Genomic DNA, 20,295 nt, shown 5'->3' with positions numbered 1-20,295 from the left:
GGGCTGTTCTACTGTCTCACAGCAGTGAGAAAGAAAATAAGTGAATGTGGGAAAGTGTTTTGTGAACTTAAAGGGGCAGCAAAAAATGGAAGTCAGAGATCATAGAAATCAGAGTAAAAAGACTATTAAAGATTATCTAGTCTAATATCATATTATGTAGAAATAAAAACTGAGGTCTTGAAGAGTCATTTTCAAAGTGCTGTCTCTTGATCATTGCTGGAGAGCTTAAAGGCTCTTTCATGGAGTGTGTGAGGTGAAAGCTATTTCCGTAATAATAATAACTTTTCATAATAATTCTAAGACATTATTTGCCCTTTTCACCCTCATCCTCTCACAAGTATACAGAAAAGTTTCCCATGGTGTCATTATTCCAAAATCTAATGGAATATGTGCTTTTGTACTCTTGTGTTTTGTAACTTTTTCAGATTTAATTTATAATATATATCAATATACATCTATCTTTCTATCATCTATCTACCTACTTACCTACCTATCTATCTCTCAAGTAACACAAGCAAAGAGCTCTTAAGGGTCTCAATAATTTTTAGCAGTGTAAAGTGGTCCAGAGATCCAAAAGTTTGTGAATGTTGGTCTAAAGAGATTAAATAACATAACTAACTATATTTTCTGTGACATGTTTTCTTTTCACTATTCTGGAAAGAAAACAAAAGGTTAAAAACAGTATGGACTACATAGTTGTATACAAGCTTAAAAATCATTCATTGTACATATAAGAACTGGGCAATTTAAACACTTTACTATATTCATGTTATGCCTCAACTGAAAAGTAATTTTAAAATTTGGACATAAAAAAGAGTTCTGGTAGAGAGAAGAATTAGAAAATAAGTAGCTGCACAAATCCCAGGTAATTGTCCAGGTCAATAAAAGCATGAGTGATTTGACAAAAGCAGATTTTACCTCCCTACTAACTATTATCTCATTCCTAGAGAACCCTCACCTTAGAGTCTCACTCTAAAGGAAGTAAAGGAGAAAATATCTCAAGAATGATGGGAGGGTTCTCAAAAATGAAGCTCTGTCAGTGCACTGATAAACAAAACAGTTGGCTGTTTAAGAAGGTGGAAGGAGACACATGTGCAGACTGGAGAAGGGACCCACGATAAGGAACAGATAGCTAGTGAAATTGTACTTGGGATTTAACCAGCTTGTTGCGTTCTTCTACCCCAGCCCTACTCGGACTATGTGATGCAGACCAACACTTGCCTTGGGAAGAGTCTTGTCAGAAATGAAGCAAATTTTAAGTGGAAGCACTAATAACCTGGGGGTGAGGCGATGGTGACTCTGTGAAACAGGTCCCTTTTCATCCCCTCGACTCATTAAAGAGCTCAGATTCAGGGAGAGGGAGAGAGAGAGAGAGAGATGGGATGAGAGGAAGAATACAATGAGAAATAGTGTAAAGGCCAAGCTCTGTGTCCCCATCTCCATCCCCCAGAACAAGTTGGTGGGGACCCAGTGGAAACTAGTTTGGGGGTCCAAAGGAGAAAAGACCTGGGTTGTAGCCTATGGGGAGCAGTAGCCAGCCTTGGAGAGACTGCTTACCCTACTCTGTGCCATCCTGGGTTATAAAGCAAAGATTAGGACATGTGAGCCTCAACAAGCAACCTCATTCAACACCATGACTCCAGTTGTATCTTACGTACCAGCAGTTTCCAAGTGGTATCTCCAGGCCAAACTTTCTCTTCTCAACTTCAGACCAAGAAATGGGGCTACCTACTCAGCACATGCATTCAGATCTCTCACAGTGTCACAAATTTAACATGTCAAAAATCCAGTTTATGACCTTTCCCATGCAAACTGCTCCTTTGCCATTGTTTCCAGTATAAGTTCATGACATCATTCCCTAGCTCAGTAAAATTGACACCTCCACTTGGATATTTAATAGACATATCAAAGGACAAAAAACTCTTTTGACTTTTTACATCTAGTCTTTACCATCTCCGTAAAAAGGTCTGTCTCCTCTCTTCCACTCATTCTCCGTCCCCAATCCCAGCACAAAACTGTTGTTTCTGTCCCCACTTTAGAGATCTGACCACTGTTCTCCATCTCCTCTGCCACCAGCCAAGGCGCCCTCACTTCCCATCTGGGCAAATGCAAGCCCCTTGGAAAGGCCTCCCGCTTCCATGGCAGGAATCATTCATTCTCCACACGGCAGCCAGAGAGAATTTTTTAAATACTGATCTTTCCAGGGGCATCGCATTACACTTAGAATGAAATCACAACTCCTTCTGGTTTACAAAGCTCTCTGTACTCTGGCCCTTCTCTACTTCTTTAAGTTTATCCCATTCCACTCTCCATTCACCCACTAAGTCCAACCACAGGGGTTTCTCTGTGTTCCTAGGGTTGCCAGGTAACATACAGGATGCCCAATTAAATTCTTTTTTAAATTAATACACTTTGATTTTTAGAGCAATTGAGCAGAAAGTAGAGTTTCCCTATACCCTCTCCACCCTCCCACACAATTTTCCCTATTGATATCTTGTGATACATGTTACAACTGGTGAATCATTATTAACACATTATTATTAAATAAAGTCCATAGTTCACTCTTTATATTGTACACTTCTATAGGTTTTGGCAAATGTAGAATGACATGTGCTTAATGGCACATGTTTATCTTTTTTGGAGTTACATTATCACACAGAATAGTTTCACTGACCTAATGATCCCGGGTGCCCCAGCTACTCAACTCCCCTCTGATTCCCCTCCAACCCCTGGTAATTGTTGACCATTTTATTCTCTATAGTTTTGCCTCTTCCAGAAAGTCATATTGTTGGAATTATACAGTATGCACCCTTTCCAGACTGGCTTCTTTCACTTAGCAGAATACATTTAAGGTTCTTCCATGTTTTTGTGGCTTGATGGTTCATTTCCTCTTGTTGCTGAGAAATATTCCACTGTATGGATATATCAAACTTCGTTTCTATTCGCCTATTGAAGAATATCTTTATTGCTTCCAAGGTTTGGCAATTATGAATAAAGCTGCCTATAAACACTCACGTGCAGGTTTTTTGTAGATAGAAGTTTTCAGCTCATTTGAGTAAATATCAAGGAGCATGATTGCTGGATTGTATGGTTAGAGGATGTTTAGCATTGTAAGAAACTGACAAACGGTCTTCTGAAATGGCTGCACCCTTTTGCATTCCCATCAGTAATGAATGAGAGTTCCCATTGCTCCACAATCTCACCAGCATTTGGTGGTGTCAGTGTTTTAGATTCTAATCATTCTAATAGCTGTATAGTTTGTTAGGAAATTTGCAATTTCCTGATGACATAAGATGTTGAGCATTTTTTTCAGAGGCTTATTTGCCACCTGTGTATCTTCTTTGATGACTGTCTATTCAGATCTTTTACCTTCTTTATAATTGGATCATTTGTCTTCTTATTGTTGAGTTTTAAGAGTTCTTTGTGCTATTTTGAATACAAGTTCTTTACTTGTATGTTTTGCAAATATTTTCTCTCAGTTTTTGGCTTGTTCTTTCATTCTCTTAACAATACCTTTCAACAGAAGTTTTTAATTTTAATGAAATTCTACTTAACGAATTTTTCTTTCATGGTTTGTGCTGTTAGGTGTTGTATCTAAAAAGTCGTCATCAAATGCACCACTTAGACGTTCTCATATCTTATCTTCCAGAAGTTTTATAGTTTAAAATTTTATATTTAGGTTTATGTTCCATTTTGAGCTAATTTTGGGGAAGGGTGTAAGGTCTATGTCTAGATTAATTTTTTGCATGTGGATGTCCAGTTGTTCCAGCACCATTTGTTGGAAAGACTATCTTTTCTCTGTTGAATTGCCTTTGCATCTCTGTCAAAGAGCCGTTGACTATACTTATGCAGGTCTATTCCTGAACTCTCTATTCTGTTCTACTGGCCATTTGTCTGTTCTTTCACCAGTACTACACTGTCTTGATTACTGTAGGTTTACAGTCTTGATGTTGAGTAATGTCAGTACTCCAACTTTGTTCTTCTTCAATATTATGTTGGATATTGTGGGTATTTTGCCTATCCATACAAACTTTAGAATCAGTTTCTTGATAACCACAAAATAACTTCCTGGTATTTTCATTGGTACTGCACTGACTCTATAGGTCAGGATGAGAAGCACTGACATCTTGACAATATTGTCTCTGCCTATCCTTGAACTTATTTAGATCTTCTTTGATTTCTTTTATCAAAGCTTTTTTTAGTTTTCTTCATATAGATCTTGTACATATTTTGTTAGGTTTATATATTCCTAAGTCTAAGTGTTTCTTTCTTTATTCTTATTCTTTTTCTTTTTCTTTTTTTTTTTTTGGTGGTAATGCAAATGGTATTGTGTTTTTAATTTAAAATTCCAATTGCTGGGAATTCCCTGGTGGTCCAGTGGTTAATGTGGACCTGGGGTTCGATCCCTGATTGGGGAACTAAGATTCCACAAGCCGTGTGGTGTAGCCAAAAAATAAAAAATTAAAAAATAAATAATAAATAGAATAAAATAAAATAAAATTCCAATTTTTCATTGCTGATATATAGGAAAGCAGTTGACTTTTGTATATTAAACTTGTGTCCACAAATCTTCATGTAATTGCTATTAGTTCTAAGAATTTGTGGTTGATTCTTTAGGAGTTTTCTACATGCACCCAGTTAAATTTGAATTTCAGATAAACAACAAAGTTTTTTTTTTTTTCTTGGTATAAGTATGTTCCAAATATTGTATGGGACATATTAATACTAAAATAAAAATAGCTGGTTACCTAAAATTCAAATTTAACTGGATATCTTGTATTTTTATTTCTATATCTGGCAACGCTACCCATTTCTCATTTCACTAAGCTCATTTTTGCCTTGGAGAATTTCAGCAAATAGTCCCTCTTCCTGTGATGCTGTGTCTCCTACTTTGCACGGTTGTCTTGTTCTTGTTCTTCAGACCTTAGTTTAAATGTCATCTCCTCAGACAGGTCCCCGCCGCCGCCCAGTCCAATCCAAAGTCTCCTCCTCTATCACATCAGCCTATTTTAATGCTTTGCTTAGCAGCCATCACTTAACGATTTATTGACTAATTGACCCATTGATTGTCTGTCTCCTCCCCACGTCTCACTAAGGTGCCTTTTCTTGCTCAGCACTGCACCCTCAATACCTAGAATGCTGCCGGTCACTCGTAGGTGCTCAATAAATATTCGTTAAATTGATAATTGAGTGAAAGTACTTTACGCCACAAAGCTGAGTATTTAATCCTTCCTCTTTTTCCTTTGTGTTTATATCCAATCACCAAATCATGTCCAAAAATCCCAGCAAAGGTATCTCCAACCCATCCTTTCTCCTTAGGACTGCAGTGTCAGTCCTCTGACTCAGTCCTCAGCTGGGGAGGAAACTCTCAGGATCTTAGCACCCTAAATTGAATGGTGCCATGCATCTCCTGCACACTAAATTTTCTTTTAGTGTCTGTCTTCTCTTAGACTAAGCTCCACAAAGGAGGAACTGTGTCTGGGGGCTGCTGTGTCCTCTGTGCCTGGCGTGGAGACTGACACAGAGTAAATATTCAGTAAGTGTTATCCATTATTATTTTAGAGTAGTGACAATAATCATTTATTAAAACCCATTTCGCTTCAGTGAAAGATGTCTATTAACTAGAATTTGAATTAAATATAATCTTACCAGTGACATTCATGTCATGACGCATTCATCAGTTATAACTCCGGGCTGGCTACGGATTCGGAATTTAGCAAAAATCAACAGAAAACTTTCTGTGAGAATCAGTTGGCTATATGGAATTGATAATAAAGAGCACTGTATATTTTATTATTTCTAAATTGTGCTACATATCCTTTATATCAGTTATAGACGTATATTGACACACACGTACCTACAAATACCTTTTTTTTAGAGCTGGTTGTTAAACATCTACTGATACACTACTGCTTGTGGTGGTTTTATCAGACGTGAATTTTTCCAATTAAAAAGTTTGGTGGACATAAACTTGATGGGCTATATCCTTGTCGCTTTTCTCTGCGTTTACATGATTCTGTACTAGTTTCCTGTGGCTGCTATAACAAAGTACCACAAAGAGTGTGTCTTAAAACAACGGAACTTCATTCTCTCACAGTTCTGAAGGCTAGAAGTCTGAGACCAAGGAGTCAGCAGGGCCATGCCCCCTCTGAGGCTCTGGGTAGAACCCTTCGCTGCCTCGTCCTAGCTCCTGGCTGGTGATCCTTGGTGCTCCTTGGCTTGGAGCTGCCCCTCTCCATCTCTGCCTCTGCCGTCACATGGGTTCTCAACCGGGCCTTCACACTGTCTTGTCTCGAGGGCCCCAGCCATGTTGGAGTAGGGCCCCTTCACCCCAGGATGGCCTCCTCTTAACTAACCGCATCTGCAGTGACCCTGTTTCCAGTAAGGTCACACACTGGGGGTTAGAACTTCAACATAGCTTCTGGGGGGACACAATTCAGCTCAACAATTACTAACGAAGAATAGATTTAGGTAAGATTCCTTATAAGATCGAATTTAATGAAATCTGTTTATCTTTGATTTCAATTAGAGCAAAGCACAGGAAACGCTGCCCACACTCCCTTTCTCTCCTACCCTTCCTGCTTTCCCAATGCAATGCGATTCTTAGAATATCGAGGTGATCACTGCAAAATAACTGTTTGGATTCACAGTTCTATCTGATGGCAAAAGTGCTTCCAGTGTGGATACTAGAATAGAGATGGTGTGCAGGCTTTGTGACCAGACAGACCTGAGTTCAAATGCCAGACAGATCTTATCAGTTCTGTGACCTTGGGAACAGTACTTTAACCTCTTTAGACTTCAGTGTTCTCATCTGTAAAACGGAGATACTAATATCTATTCAGTAGCACTGCTGTGAGGATTTTATGGGATAACAGACTATGCCTGACATGTAGTAAGAGCTCATTTAAAGTAGCTGTTATTACTATTGTTTTTTTTTAAATTAATTAATTAATTTATTTATGACTGTGTTGGGTCTTCGTTTCTGTGCGAGGGCTTCCTCTAGTTGTGGCAAGCGGGGGCCACTCTTCATCGCAGTGTGCGGGCCTCTCACTATCGCGGCCTCTCTTGTTGCGGAGCACAGGCTCCAGACGCGCAGGCTCAGTAGTTGTGGCTCACGGGCCCAGTTGCTCCGCGACATGTGGGATCTTCCCAGACCAGGGCTCGAACCCGTGTTCCCTGCATTGGCAGGCAGATTCTCAACCACTGCGCCTCCAGGGAAGCCCACTATTGTTTTTTGTTGCTGCTGTTCTGTTACTTGATAAACCCCAGTCAGTCATCTTGTTTTAAGTAATTGTTCCTCGCCTGTTGGAGGGTCTGCTGTAGGTCGGTTACCCTGGAAGCCAGCACTTAGGCGGTGACTCACTTGCAGGACGTTTGCTGGAACGACTGTCAGAATCACGTGGGGAAATCAGTGCGGCAGGACCAGACAGAGGGGGCCCGAGAGGACCAGTTCTACAGCCCAGGGGGTGGGGAGGGGGACTCTGGAGCTAGAGTGGCCCCAGCTGGAGCGAGGGGGCTGCACCTTTAGACGCCCACAGCAGCCAGTCACTGGACGTGGGCTCCGCACCGCGGGGAGCGTGACCGCGGACGAGGCTGCCCCTGCAGAGGCCTTCGGTCCGGGGCAGGGAGCGAGCTGCGAGCTGCCGCCGCCCAGGCTTTCCGCGGCGGGGAGGAGCTCTTCCGTCCCAGGCGGGCGGGCGGCGTCGTGCATCACAGCGCCCCCTACAGTGTCCAGGAGATGTAGGATTTTCTCCCCTGCCCCCAAAGAAGTAGGCTTCTTCAGTAAATAATTTCACAATCACATCTGCGAAGCTTTCTTCACAAACCCCAACTTCTCAAGTCCTTTCTCCACACTTGTTGACTTCAGGGGCAACAGGCTTCAGCGGAAGGAAGACTGACCTTGTCACAGAGGCCGGCAGGCAGGCTTACCTCACGGGCCACCAGCGTGCCAGACCCTCACCAAGCTCGGCGGAGCGCAGAGTCTCGTCCACGTGAAGGCTGTAATAGCGCACGTGGTGTGGTGTGCCTGGGTGTGGGAAGCGACAAGAACCGCGTCCATTTAGCTATCCCACTCCTCTCCACCTGTGATTCCACTGCTCCTTTATCCAGAAAGTTCTGGCTCGCTAGGTCACCATGATCACTTTAGTTTATACCCTACACTCTAAAAGATTAAAAGCAATATAAAAGACCAGAGAGCATCCTTGTCCTGATCCAGCGTCTGAATCACGCTGGCCAGCTGACTGTTGGCGTCACGGGTCAGCTTCCCACCTGGTGTCCATCTGGCCACTTTTCTTACTTGATTCCCAGTGCATGGTTGCCTCCCTCTTTGCATGACCCCTTCTTTCTTGACCTCTGGCCGGCTCATGGCAGGCAGCTGCACAGGACCATCAGTCTTAGCTGAGATCCTTGGCTTTCATTGTTTATCTTGTTTTGGCTGTTGTTAACCCAGTGTTTTTCATTGCTGCCTTGTTCTTCTGGATCTTACTTATATCTCTTCTGAGCTGTGGCCAGTGGGAAGCCCTCTTGGACTGTCCTGACCCCACGGCTCCTCAGGTTTTAGGGCAGTGCCTCTGTGTCCAAGTTTGGTCCGAGACATCACAGCTCTCCTAGCTGAGTAAGAGCCTGTCAGGTTGGAGCGAGGAAGGCAGGATGGGGTGGTGGAAAGAGGGATGGACCAGGAATCAGAGGCCTGGGGACTGGTCGTTGAACCCTGCCATGTCAGCACTCGAAGGAGCTTAGAGATTGTATTGTTAAAATCTGTTATTTAATTTAAAAGGGGACTAACACCCAGAGAAAAGTGTCTTGCCTCAGTTACAGAGCTACTTAGTGGCAGAGCTTGTATAAAAATCTGAGCCCAGAGTCTAGTCTCCTGGTTTCTGCTCACAAACAGTATGAACTCAGCAAACACATGTCTCTGAGCCTCACCTTCCTCATCTCCCTCCAGAGGACAGCAATAGCCTCAGATAGGATCAATGTGATTAAATACGATCACGTATGCAGAAAGGATGTCTAAAGTCTTAATGCAATATAATATGAAGTCTCTCATTTGTCTTCTTGACAGGCTATAGATAGTTAAGTACCTTATTTTTCTTGTGCTTATTTTTTGAGACATAAGTCTACATGTTACAGGAGGAGACAAACACACATCACTCCCCTAAGGTTAACTTAACTTACCTACCTGGGGCTAGTGACAAGAGTAGCAAGCGCTTAACTAATCAAGTTATCTAAGATTTTGAAGAATAGTAAACTTTGCTGCATTTTTCATGATTGATCTATTTTTTTCTCATAATCTATAAGGTGAGTTCAATGAAATTACACATACACAACTTATTTTTTAAAGGTTATATTCCACTTATAGTTATCCAATATTGGCTCTATTCCCTATGCTGTACAATGTATCCTTGTAGCTTATTCATTTTATACACAGTAGTTTGTACCTCTTAATTCCCTCCCCTTATCTTGCCCCTCCCCTCTTCCCTCTCCCCACTGGTAACCACTAGCTTGTTCTCTATAGTATCTGTGAGTCTATTTCTTTTTTGTTATTTCACTAGTTTGTTGTATTTTTTAGATTCCACATATAAGTGATATCATACAGTATTTGTCTTTTTCAGTCTGACTTATTTCACTTAGCATAATGCCCTCCAAGTCTATCCATGTTGTTGCAAATGGCAAAATTTCACTGTTTTTTTAATGGCTGAGTAGTATTCCATTGTATATATGTAGCATATCTTCTTTGTTCATTCATCTGCTGATGGACACAGGTTTTGCTTCCATATCTTGGTTACTGTAAATAATGCTACTGTGAACATTGGGGTGCATGTGTCTTTTCAAATTAGTGTTGTTGGTTTTTTTCTGATACATGCCCAGGAGTGGGATTGCTGGGTCATATGGTTCCAGTTTTTTGAGAAACCTCCATATTGTTTTCCATAGTGTCTGCATCAATTTACATTCCCCATATACAATTTATTTTGGTCTCAAATAATTTGTAGAACTAGGAAAAGAAAAGGAAGGTAACCAGTATGTAAAGTTTGTCTCAAACTTTTTCAACATTTAAAACAACAAAAGGGAGTAGAGGAAAGAGCACGAGGTTTGGGCTGGGAGGCTCAGCCGTGAGAAGGGTGGATTTATGTAATCGGGGTAAGCTGTTCTCCCTCAGGTTACCACCGTATCAGAAAAGGAAAACGATAAGGTTCCTGCCTCACCAGGTCGTTGTGAAGTCAAGCAAGAGAACGTACCTGAAGGAGTTTTGTAAACTCTAAAGCAGATTCAAACTTCTGCTCAAGCCTGTTTAGTGTCCGTGTACCCTGTTGGCCTACACCGTGCATTACCATTTTTTACCTGCTTGCTAACCTTTTTAGAAAGGAGATTTCACATGGAACTTGGATTTCTGTCTCTACTTGGCAGCCCTGGACTGACATTCCAGGGATCGGGACCATCAGGACAGCCCACCTGCCACGGAGACCAGGTGAGAGCTGCCGCTCATCATCGGGCCACCTCTTGTTTTTATTACACTGAAATTTTTCTTGTAATGGAGTGAAGAAATAGTGAAGCATTTCTTAGATTCAAGTCTTCATCAAAAGTTAGAAAATGAATGATAGACTGAGAGGGTTGCAAGGCTCAGAAAAAATGAGAGGAAGTGTGTTTCTTTGCAGAAGCTAAGTAATGTTTATGTGTTTACTATGCAAACAAATCTATCTGTATTCAAAGCACGTCCTAAGATGCCTTTATGAAACAAGCCCAGCCTGAATACTGTGACAAGACTCCACATGTCAGGCAGTGTTAGCGATATTATGTCAGTGTCTCCTTATCTATTATTTCTCCTCCTCTCTCTACTTAGCAGGATAGGAATTGCTTTTACAATCATTACATCCCTCTGCGACCCTGAAGCCCTCTATCATAACATTTTTGTAGTATTATCCAGTAAGTATCAAGTGTCTCCAGTTTAAGTGTGAATTGCTTATTTTTAACCTCCCCACATTTCCAGCCTTAAATTCCAGTTCATATAAGGGAATATGAATTTTAGGACCAGAAGGACAGACAGTTGTCCACCATCTGCCGCAGGAAGTCACTTGTGCGAGATGTAAAAATTGACTCAGAGCATGAGATCGATTATAAAGTCCAGAGACCTGTCAGCCTGAATTTCCTCCGGATTGGCCTTGAGTACATTGCTTGCAGGTCATATGTTCTACCTTTACTTAATGGCATTTAAACACATTCCCAAACACCCATGAAACTGTGCACCTCAGATTGGGACTTGAACCCATGTGCCAGGACTCAAACCCAGCCTAAAGCCAGATTGGAACTTGAACCCACGCAGCCAGGACTCGAACCCAGCCAAAACCCCGATTGGGACTTGAACCCACACGGCCAGGACTTGAACCCGGCCAAAACCCACAGTCTTCCAACTGAGATCACACACCTGGTTTCAGGACTTAATGAAGCTCGGGTTCTTGATGTCTCATCGCAGAAAGAATTCAGTGAGAGACAAAGTGATAGGTAAGGAGTGGATTTATTTAGAGAAAAACACATTCCACAGACAGAGCCTGGGCCATCTCAGAAGGCGAGAAAAGGCACCTCAGTATGGGGTTGTCAGGTTTTATAGTGGTGGGTAATTTTATAGGCTAATGAATGGGAGGAGTATTCCAGCTATTTCTGGAAGGGCAGGGATTTCCAGGAATTGGGCCACTGCCCATTTTTTTGATTATGGTTGGCCTTGGAACTGTCATGGTTCCTGTGGGTGTGTCATTTAGCTTGCTGATGTGTTACAATGAGCATATACTGAGGCTTAAGGTCTAGTGGAAGTCTTGTCCACCATCTTGGACCCATTTGGTTCTAATCTTTTTATGTCATGTCCTCGGGCTATGTCATTCTTTCAAAAGTTGTGCCCTGCCCCCTCCCCTCCTGTTTCACCCAGGCTAGAAACTCAGTTACCTTGGGTCCTCTTTCTGCCTCACCTTCCACATTAATTTAGTTACTACATGTCATGAATTCCACTCTGAAATGTCTCTGGAATCTGTCACATTTTCCATCCTCACTGTCAAATATCATTGCAATAATTTTTAAGCTTTTCTTTTCCCTGCCTTTTCCCCGGTTCCAGGTATTTTTGTGGTACGAATCTTTGCTGCAAGGAGTTTTGCTGCACAACTAATTGGCCATAAGACAATTTTATTGTAAAAGATAAGAAGGACATAATAAAAAAGATTAAAAGGACATAATGACACATGAAAAATTAATAACAAAAATTTTTTAAGATCTTATTGTAAAAAATGAAAACACAAGAAAATATTTGACTACGTTTAAAATGTGTAGATTCAGGGTTATAGTTGTATTGGGGTATATCTTAGAGAAAGTGATGATACTTTCTTTCTCAGTGTTGATCATTAAGGATTCAGGATCTAATGTCAGACGTAAATTCTTTATGATATAAAAAAATTTGCTGCAAGTCTCTCCAGATTTCCCTGGAAGTAAAACAAACAGACAGGGACACTGCTATTTTTCACCAGTGTATGGAACATATGTAACCGCTGGAACATATCTGGGCTATATTGAAATGTTCCATCACATGCCTAGTCCGTATATTCCACCAAATCAAGGAAGCCACATTCTGTGCCAAATACCAAACTTCCATCTACATCATGTTCTCCATTATCAAATGGCAAAAAATTTCACATTTTCAAGAAACTTACTCTCATCGGGAATCACATAACTATTTCTTTTGAGTGGGTAGGAGGACCTTGATGCTTCTTTTGCCTCCAACCTCTAATATTGTTAATGTTGATAAATTTTGTTAAAAGTGCAGGAGAGAACAAGCGGTGTATCTAAATCAGCCAAAGAATGGATCAATGCTCTTGAAGACTGTTGTGAATTACTAGGTGCATCTTTTATATTGTCTTTAATGGCACTGGCACCAAACTGTCAACCAGCTGGTTTATCTTTTAGAGCAAAACTGTCCTACAGCCAGATAGTTGTGCAATGAAACTGCTTGCAGCAAAGATGTTTATGGCAAAAATACCAGACGTGCTTTCACGCACCCCGCTGCATTCTTTATGTTGTGTATATATTTACATGCAAACAAATGGTATAACCATCTCTCTTGTTCCTGTGATTTTCTATTGTCTGATGAGGTTCAAAGCTCTTATGGTGGCACCTTCCAGAGCTGGGCCCTTGTTTATCCCTTCAACCTCAGTTTTGATAATATCAAACCCCATTCAGACCTCACTCATTCATTCACGAATTTCACAAATTTTTATTGAACACCTGTAATATTCTGAGTGTTATTCTAGGTTCTGAGGACACATCAGTGAACAAAACAGACAAAAATGTCTACCTTTCTGGAGCTTATATTCTGAGGATGGGTTGTAGGTGGCAAATAATAAACTAAATAGGTAGAATATAGAGTGTTTGATAGTTATATGTGATATGAGAAAATAAAAAATAAGAGGATAGGGTGTAAGAGGAGGGATGGCAATTTTCTGTAAGAGGATTAGGAAGGCCTATGGAGAAGGGTCATTGAATAAAAACTGGAGGGGGAGAGAAGTGTGGCTCGGGGAGGCTGGGGGGAGTGCTAGGCTCCCGGAGGTGGTGGGGAGTGGGCAGTCGGGGAGTAGAAGGAGGTAGGAGGGATGGGGGGGTCAGATCATTCAGGGCCTTGGTCGGCCACAGTGAGGACTTCAGCTTTTACTCAGTGAAATGGGGGTCATGGGGGTTTTTGAGCTGGAGAATTACATGATCTGTCTCACCATATACGTGGATCGATCGCCCTGTCCGCTCTGCTGAGAATGGATTGAAGTGGGGCAGCCCTGCGAGAGATGATGGTGGCTTGGATGAAGGTGGAAGCAACAGAGCTGGTAAGACGTGATTGGGTTCTGGATCCTTTAAGTGGAGCCAAAAGGATTTGCTGACACTTTGGAGAGAGGATTACAGAGAGGATTCAATCGTGACTCCTAGGCATGTGGCTTGAGCAACTAAAGGATGCGGCTGCCATGACTAAGAAGAGGCAGACCATGGGAGGGGCCAATGGAGGAGGTGGAGAGGGTAAGAAGTTCAGCTTGGGGGCGTATTAGGTTTGAGATGCATGTTGAAGAGGCAGCTTGAGATGCGCCCCCTTCACACCCGGGAATAGCAGTGTTCTCACCTTTCCCTCCTTACCTCATTCTTTCATGTTTATGCGGGTTTTGCACTTGCTTAAATGCACTTTCCTTTTGGCCTCCACTTTACCTCTTACTGCATTGCATTGTAATTATTCTTTTATCTTTTCTCTTCCTTTCATCATACTGTCCTGCTACTCATCCTCAGCATAATGCCTGATACAAAATAATCAAGAAAAGTCTATCGAATAACTCAGACCTATTGGGGCCATAATCTCCTATGTTCAGTTGTTAGATTTCTTGATATATGTTGCTATTTTTTTCTCTCCCACAAAAAGAGCTGTTTGGCACACATTGTTTTAATCGATGTGAATTAAATTCTATTTTTGTTGGTGTGCTTTTTTTCATATTCCCTTGGGAATGTGATTTATCAAGCATGAGTAGTATCTGGCACACAGAGTCTCTAATAGCTTCCTTTTATTATTAGATCAATGATTAAATTCTTGAGAAAGGAACTATCTGGAAAGAGAATGCCCCAATTCCTTGAAAATGGTGCTAAAGAGAAGACATGGCAGTATAAACAATGAACAATGAAGTTGCTTTGGGGGCACTTGAAGCCTTATTTATGGAAACTTGGAACCATTTTAAAGTATCTTTTTCAGCAGCCAGTGAGTTAGTTATGATAGTTTGGCCTCTGAATATTGGATGCATTTATCGTGTCTTTCTTTAGTGTTTGGCATATTTTAAAAGAAACATGAAGTAAACAACTAATTTTAACAAACAAATTCTCACCCACACCTCTCCACCTTCACCAGCTCGCCAGTCCCTCTCTGCACTCAGTTAACAGCTATTTTCCTCATTTTTTTTCAGAACTAAGCCTTCATAATTTATATTTATGTCTATCCCTTTTTTTTTTTTTACATAAATGGGCCCCTACTGCGTTATCTTTTCTGTCACATAGTTTTCTTTCACTTAACATATCTTAAGCATGCTTAAAAAGTTCTAGCATGTAAAACAGCTAATACATATCAGTATACTTTTTTCTCGTTAATACCTCCATAACATCCCACTGTATAGTTGGGCTATAACCTAATTTAAAACATCCTACTGTTGAGTATTCACGGTTAGACATTTACTGTTGCAATAAAAAATGCTACAGTGAACAACTTTGTGTATGTACACACATATATATACCTATATATACAGATACATTAGCATTAAGTACAATAGGTATTTGTATGTATACATATTACTATATGTATTTGTATGTATATGTATATATAGGTATATATGTGTATACATACACAAAGCTGTTCGTATACAGGCTTCATGCTAATTATCTGTAGGGTACTTTTCAAAAGGGCATTTGCCGTTATAATTTTTGACATATAATTGACAAGTCTGAGAAACCCAGCAGGATACACTGGTGTCCACAAACACAGGCTGCACAAAATTTAATCAGGACCCAGGTTTCCATTATCAAAGCCTCATTAACCAAGCCATCCGCACTCATTTCGAGATTGCTGGCTGGCCAAAAAAGCAAGTAGCAGATGTTGACCTTGCAGAGGTTCACTTAATAGAGTTGAACTTGATTCAGATTCAGTCACTGCTTCCGCAGCCGTCGGGTGGGCCAGTAGTACCGCAGAGGTGAGGTCGTGGTGTGCACTGCCAGCTCGACGTGCAGGCGTGACTCACACCTTTGCCTTGAAAGGCTCCACTGTGTGTTTGATCCTGGGTGGAGTGGGGATGTGACTCACCTGCTGACTCAGCCCCCCAGCGCCTCCCAGACCTGCTGATGGAACGTCCGTGTGGGGCGTTAACTCCGTCCCACCCTGCTCTCCAGCAAGTTGGTAAAGAGAGTTGCAGCCTAGGATGGCCTTTGGCTGGGCAGAATGCAGCTTGTCCTTGGGGTTCTCCATCCCCACCTCCTGCCCTCCACCCAACTACCCAGCTCCCTAATGTCACTTTAAACGCAAAGTGGTCTTTTAAGTATAAACCAACAAGTGTGGATGGGTAATATTGTGACTACACATTTCAGTTCAGTCTATGTGCTTAATTACAGGGATATAATTTATCTGAATCAATCCGCCAGCGTAAGTGCAGTTTGAGTCTCATCCCTCCTAAGCAGGGAGATGGTAGCTTCACAGCCTGGGGGAGCGGACCTCATGTTTTGGGTGGGTTCTTTGTCCTCTACTAAAGCCCCATGCTTCCCCTACCCCTTCCAGAGTCACTTCTGCACATGCTCTGGTTGACAGGGTTATGAATGGTACAAGATAAGTTCCGTGCTACCAATTGTTGGTCTTTTGGTTTATTCTTTTGCTTTCTCCTTCCTTTCAGGAGATGCCGCTGCTTCTCCCCAAATTTTCCCTTTTTCCTCATGCTCCTTGTGGTGTCAGCATCTGCATTAAATCAATGTCTGGTTTATGTTTGTTCAGATTTTTCTGTCTCGCAAGAGATTTTTCTGGGACTGGCTTTTTTCATGGCGGGAGAGGCTATTTCTCGGCCATTCAGGAAACCTCATTAGTGGGTCAGGAAAGACCAGCTTTTAGGCACAATCATCAGAGAGAGTGCTCCCTACACACACACACACACACACACACACACACACACACACACCCCATAAAGCGAGCCCTCTCTATGCTAAATACCATTTCTGCAATTTAAAAACCACTTGAGACTGGAAGAAAGGTCCCCTCAACACCTTCCCTGAATCCTGCACTGCGTCCTCAGGCCGTCCTGCCCTGCGGTTTGGGGTGTTAGCAGATGGGAGGGATGGAGCAGATGTGCTTGAGTAGAAGCGAAGCCGGAGGGAGCATGTTTGTTTCATCATCTGGGCAGAATGTTGTCACAGGTGGGGCTGGAAGAAGACGGCTGTGATCCTGTCCCTTGGGTGATGCTTATTCTGAGCCATGGCTTTAATTTTAGCTGCCTTTCCTAAATTCTTCCAAATTGGCCAGTTAAAAGCACAATATACCATTTGCAGGAAGCATTTTTTATTTCATCCTCACCTCTTCAATCCATGCTCTGAAAGTGTAGCTTGTCAAGGAGAACCAAGGGCACAGATGTGCTACATCTCAACACATATTGACACTCACTGCCACATGGAAGCTCAGTTTAGGGGAAGGAGATCTGAGCAGGAGACAGGATCTTAGAAGGAACCCCAGACTGTGGCCTTGAGGAGGTGAGTTAACCTCTCCTGCCCGCCACCCACCCTGCCCCAGGCGCAGTCATCTGAAGGCAGGAGGCCAGCTCAGGCCTCTCACAGCCCCTTCCATCTCTACGATCCAAGCACTTAGTTAATTTGTTATTGCACTAGTCCTCCCAAGAAAAAGAAAGAAGTACAAATAAGTGATTACCCAAGTCCCATGAGGTGAAGAAGATTACATTAATGGAAAATCTGCTGTAAGTCAAATGATGTAAGTCAGACCAGATGACTGTCCAAGCCCTGGGATTCCTTGAGTACATTACTTTTACTCAGAAACAATGGCACAAGAGAGGGAATATGAGGTCATATAAAATGTGCTCAGCACAGGGCCGAGAACACAGGCAACAAGAAGTGAGAGCTGCTATTAAAAATAATAATAGTTTTGTTGTTAACTTTTTAAAAAATTAATTAATTTATTTATTTTTGGCTGCATTGGGTCTTCATTGCTGGGTCTTCATTGCTGCACGCGGGCTTTCTCTAGTTGCAGTGAGCGGGGGCTACTCTTTGTTGTGGTGCGTGAGCTTCTCATTGCAGTGGCTTCCCTTGTGGAGCACGGGCTCTAGGCGCACGGGCTTCAGTAGTTGTGGCATGCGGGCTCAGTAGTTGTGGCTCACGGTGTCTAGAATGCAGGCTCAGTAGTTGTGGTGCACGGGCTTAGTTGCTCCGCGGCATGTGGGATCTTCCCGGATCAGAGCTCGAACCCATGTCCCCTGCATTTGCAGGTGGATTCTCAACTGCTCTGCCACCAGGAAAGTCCCTGTTGTTAACTTTTTATAGAAAGTTCCTAATGTGATGTCATAGTCACGTATATTATCTGTCTATATAGTTTCCACCGAGCAAACAGGAATATACTTTTAATTTAATATTGTATAGTATCTCTCCATGAAAGATGCCTCATTTGAACTCCTAAATCATGGACTAATTTTACTACAACAAATAAAAAGTTTAGGGACATATTTACTCAGGAGAACAGGACAGTCTAGTAAGAAGAGTATGAGCTTCGGGGCTGTCTGGAGTTCTTCTTGGCTGCACAAATTAAGGACCTTGTAGTTAGACATGGTGCCGCCTTTGAAATAGACAACCCTGGGGTGTTACTCGGCACGCAAAGCCTCAGTTTGTTCCTGACCTAATGCAGGGCATCTGCCTGTGAAATGAATGACCAAATCCACCCGTGCACCCCTTCACCAGGTGAGATGCATAGTCAAATCTTAAGGTGAACATCCACCTGTGCTCCTTCACCAGGTGAGATGCATAATCAAATCTTAAAATGAACAACCACCTTTACCAGGTGGTTGATCTACAATGTCAAAGGATGTGAAAGTCTTGGCTTGGTTTGTGCCTCAACCCAAAGGTGTAGAACACTGAATTTGATCCCGACTCTTCAGAAGCAAGATGCTTTCCATCTTGGTGGCCTCTCCCAGTCTGCCCAGCACTGTATAGCTACCACCTCCCTGCCAAAGTGACCTGCCAGCGTCAGGCTTGGCCCAGGTGAGGATGCTTGCGGTCCACTTGGAGCTCTGTACTCAAGCAAGCGGGCTCTGGAGCTGGTTCCCTGCCCCGGGCCTGTGGTGCAGGCTACAAGGGGCAGAGCCGATGCTTCTGTGATGCTCATGGAGGTGACAGCCACGGGGCCCTCCTCAGTCCTCACCCGGGGGAGTCTGTCTGTCCTGCCTTGTCCTGGAGGTTCACTTTGGCCACCTGAGACCATCACCAACTCACCCAGTACCTGCTAGTCTCTTCCTCCAGGGCAAGTACCATTGCTGTAAGAGCTCCTATCTTCCCAGTGTCTGTCCTTGACCCCCAAAGGCTGGTCCTTGAGCCAACTCCCTGATTCTGAGAACCACGGCTTCCTCATGGCCCCAGGAGCTCCCCAAGGCGGATCCCATTCTGAACTAAACTTCTGGACTTGTGATTCAGGCCCTCCCCGACAGCTCTGCATGGTCTGGCCCCAGCCCCCTCTGTACACACACCTCCTTACCCTCTGCCCTCACTCCAGGCCCACTGGCCTTCCTCCTCATCCCATGGGGACCAGTTAAACTTGATCCTAGTTTTGATCCTTTGCAGTAGCTGAGCCTCTGCCCGATGTGCTCTCCCGCCTAATTTTACATGAGTTGTTCCTTCTTATCGTGCAGATCTCAGCTCATATGTCACTTTTTCAAAAAGACCTTCCCTGATGACCCCAGTCTCTTTCTCATCACCCTTTTAAAAATCTTTCCAGAGCATTTACCAGTAACTGACACTTTCATATTTTCATTATCATGTGTGTCTTTGTCTGTCTCTGGCCTTACAATTTAAGCTCCATGAGAGCAGGACGTCACCTGCTCAGCCTGTGCTACATCCCAGCACCTGGGACGTCTCTTGGCATGTGGAGCTGCTCAGCAAACGCTTAGGAAATGAATGAGTGTTAACCCCACCCTGGGTGGAGGGAGGCCAGAGACCCCCCCACCCTGCTCATCCCCTCCTTGGCCGCCGCATGGCCACCTCAGCTCACAGCCCCTACCCCACTGGGCCTGCCTAACACCTGCAGGTTTAGGCTGCACAGTGTAAAAAGATGTCCTGCATTTTGTCACAAAAGCACCACTGTTCTCCTTTTTAAAACAAAATTCAAACACAACAATAAAAGATCGAGCCTTACACTATATACTCATTTCTTCAACACATGGTTAAAATTCTCCTTTCTAACTTTTAAAAGTTGGTTTATCACGAATAAAGCAAAATCACATTCCAGGGCATCCTCCATACTCTCCCTCTCTGCCTGCCCCCCGCTCCCTTGGCAGAGCCTGAGGGCCCCCATGTAGCGCGGAGCTGGAGCAGAGACACAGGGAGAAGAGCTGGGGGGTGAGGCGGAGGCACTGCTCACCCAGTGGGATGGGCTCCGAGCGTGTGTGCCAGGCTGGGTGCAAATGCTGGGAAACTGAGAACCGTCCCCCGTGAGGGCGGTAATGGATGACAAGCTGGGTTTGCCTGCCTGAACCAATGAGAGAAACTGCACGGCCACACTTG

General features: G+C 43.0%; 1 protein-coding gene and 1 long non-coding RNA gene across 5 annotated transcripts in view; one reads left to right on the top strand and one right to left on the bottom strand.

Annotated features, from left to right (window-relative positions):
- Positions 1-20,295, bottom strand: part of LOC309651492 — a 392,390-nt gene that overhangs the window by 18,914 nt on the left and 353,181 nt on the right. The window lies entirely within an intron of this gene.
- The window catches only part of LOC309651480 (uncharacterized protein), a gene marked incomplete at its 5' end in the record, with an annotated part of 62,440 nt that overhangs the window by 19,088 nt on the left and 23,057 nt on the right, over positions 1-20,295 (top strand). For 2 of the 4 annotated variants that reach the window (XR_014258147.1, XR_014258148.1), the window contains 2 exons: positions 10,359-10,465; positions 13,880-14,034. Coding sequence is in view for 1 of the 4 variants with exons in the window: in XM_082444296.1 (XP_082300422.1) it covers positions 10,359-10,465; positions 13,751-13,847; positions 13,948-14,034 (291 nt within the window). Of the gene's footprint in view, positions 1-10,358; positions 10,466-13,750; positions 13,848-13,879; positions 14,035-20,295 lie in introns of all 4 variants that reach the window. The other 2 variants (XM_082444296.1, XR_014258146.1) reach the window with 2 other exon arrangements.

The sequence above is a fragment of the Balaenoptera physalus genome, assembly GCF_965194825.1.
Source record: "Balaenoptera physalus genome assembly, chromosome: 21".
NCBI classification, from domain to species: domain Eukaryota; kingdom Metazoa; phylum Chordata; class Mammalia; order Artiodactyla; family Balaenopteridae; genus Balaenoptera; species Balaenoptera physalus.
Note: the sequence above shows the minus strand (reverse complement) of the source record. Positions and strands in the feature narration are given on the sequence as shown.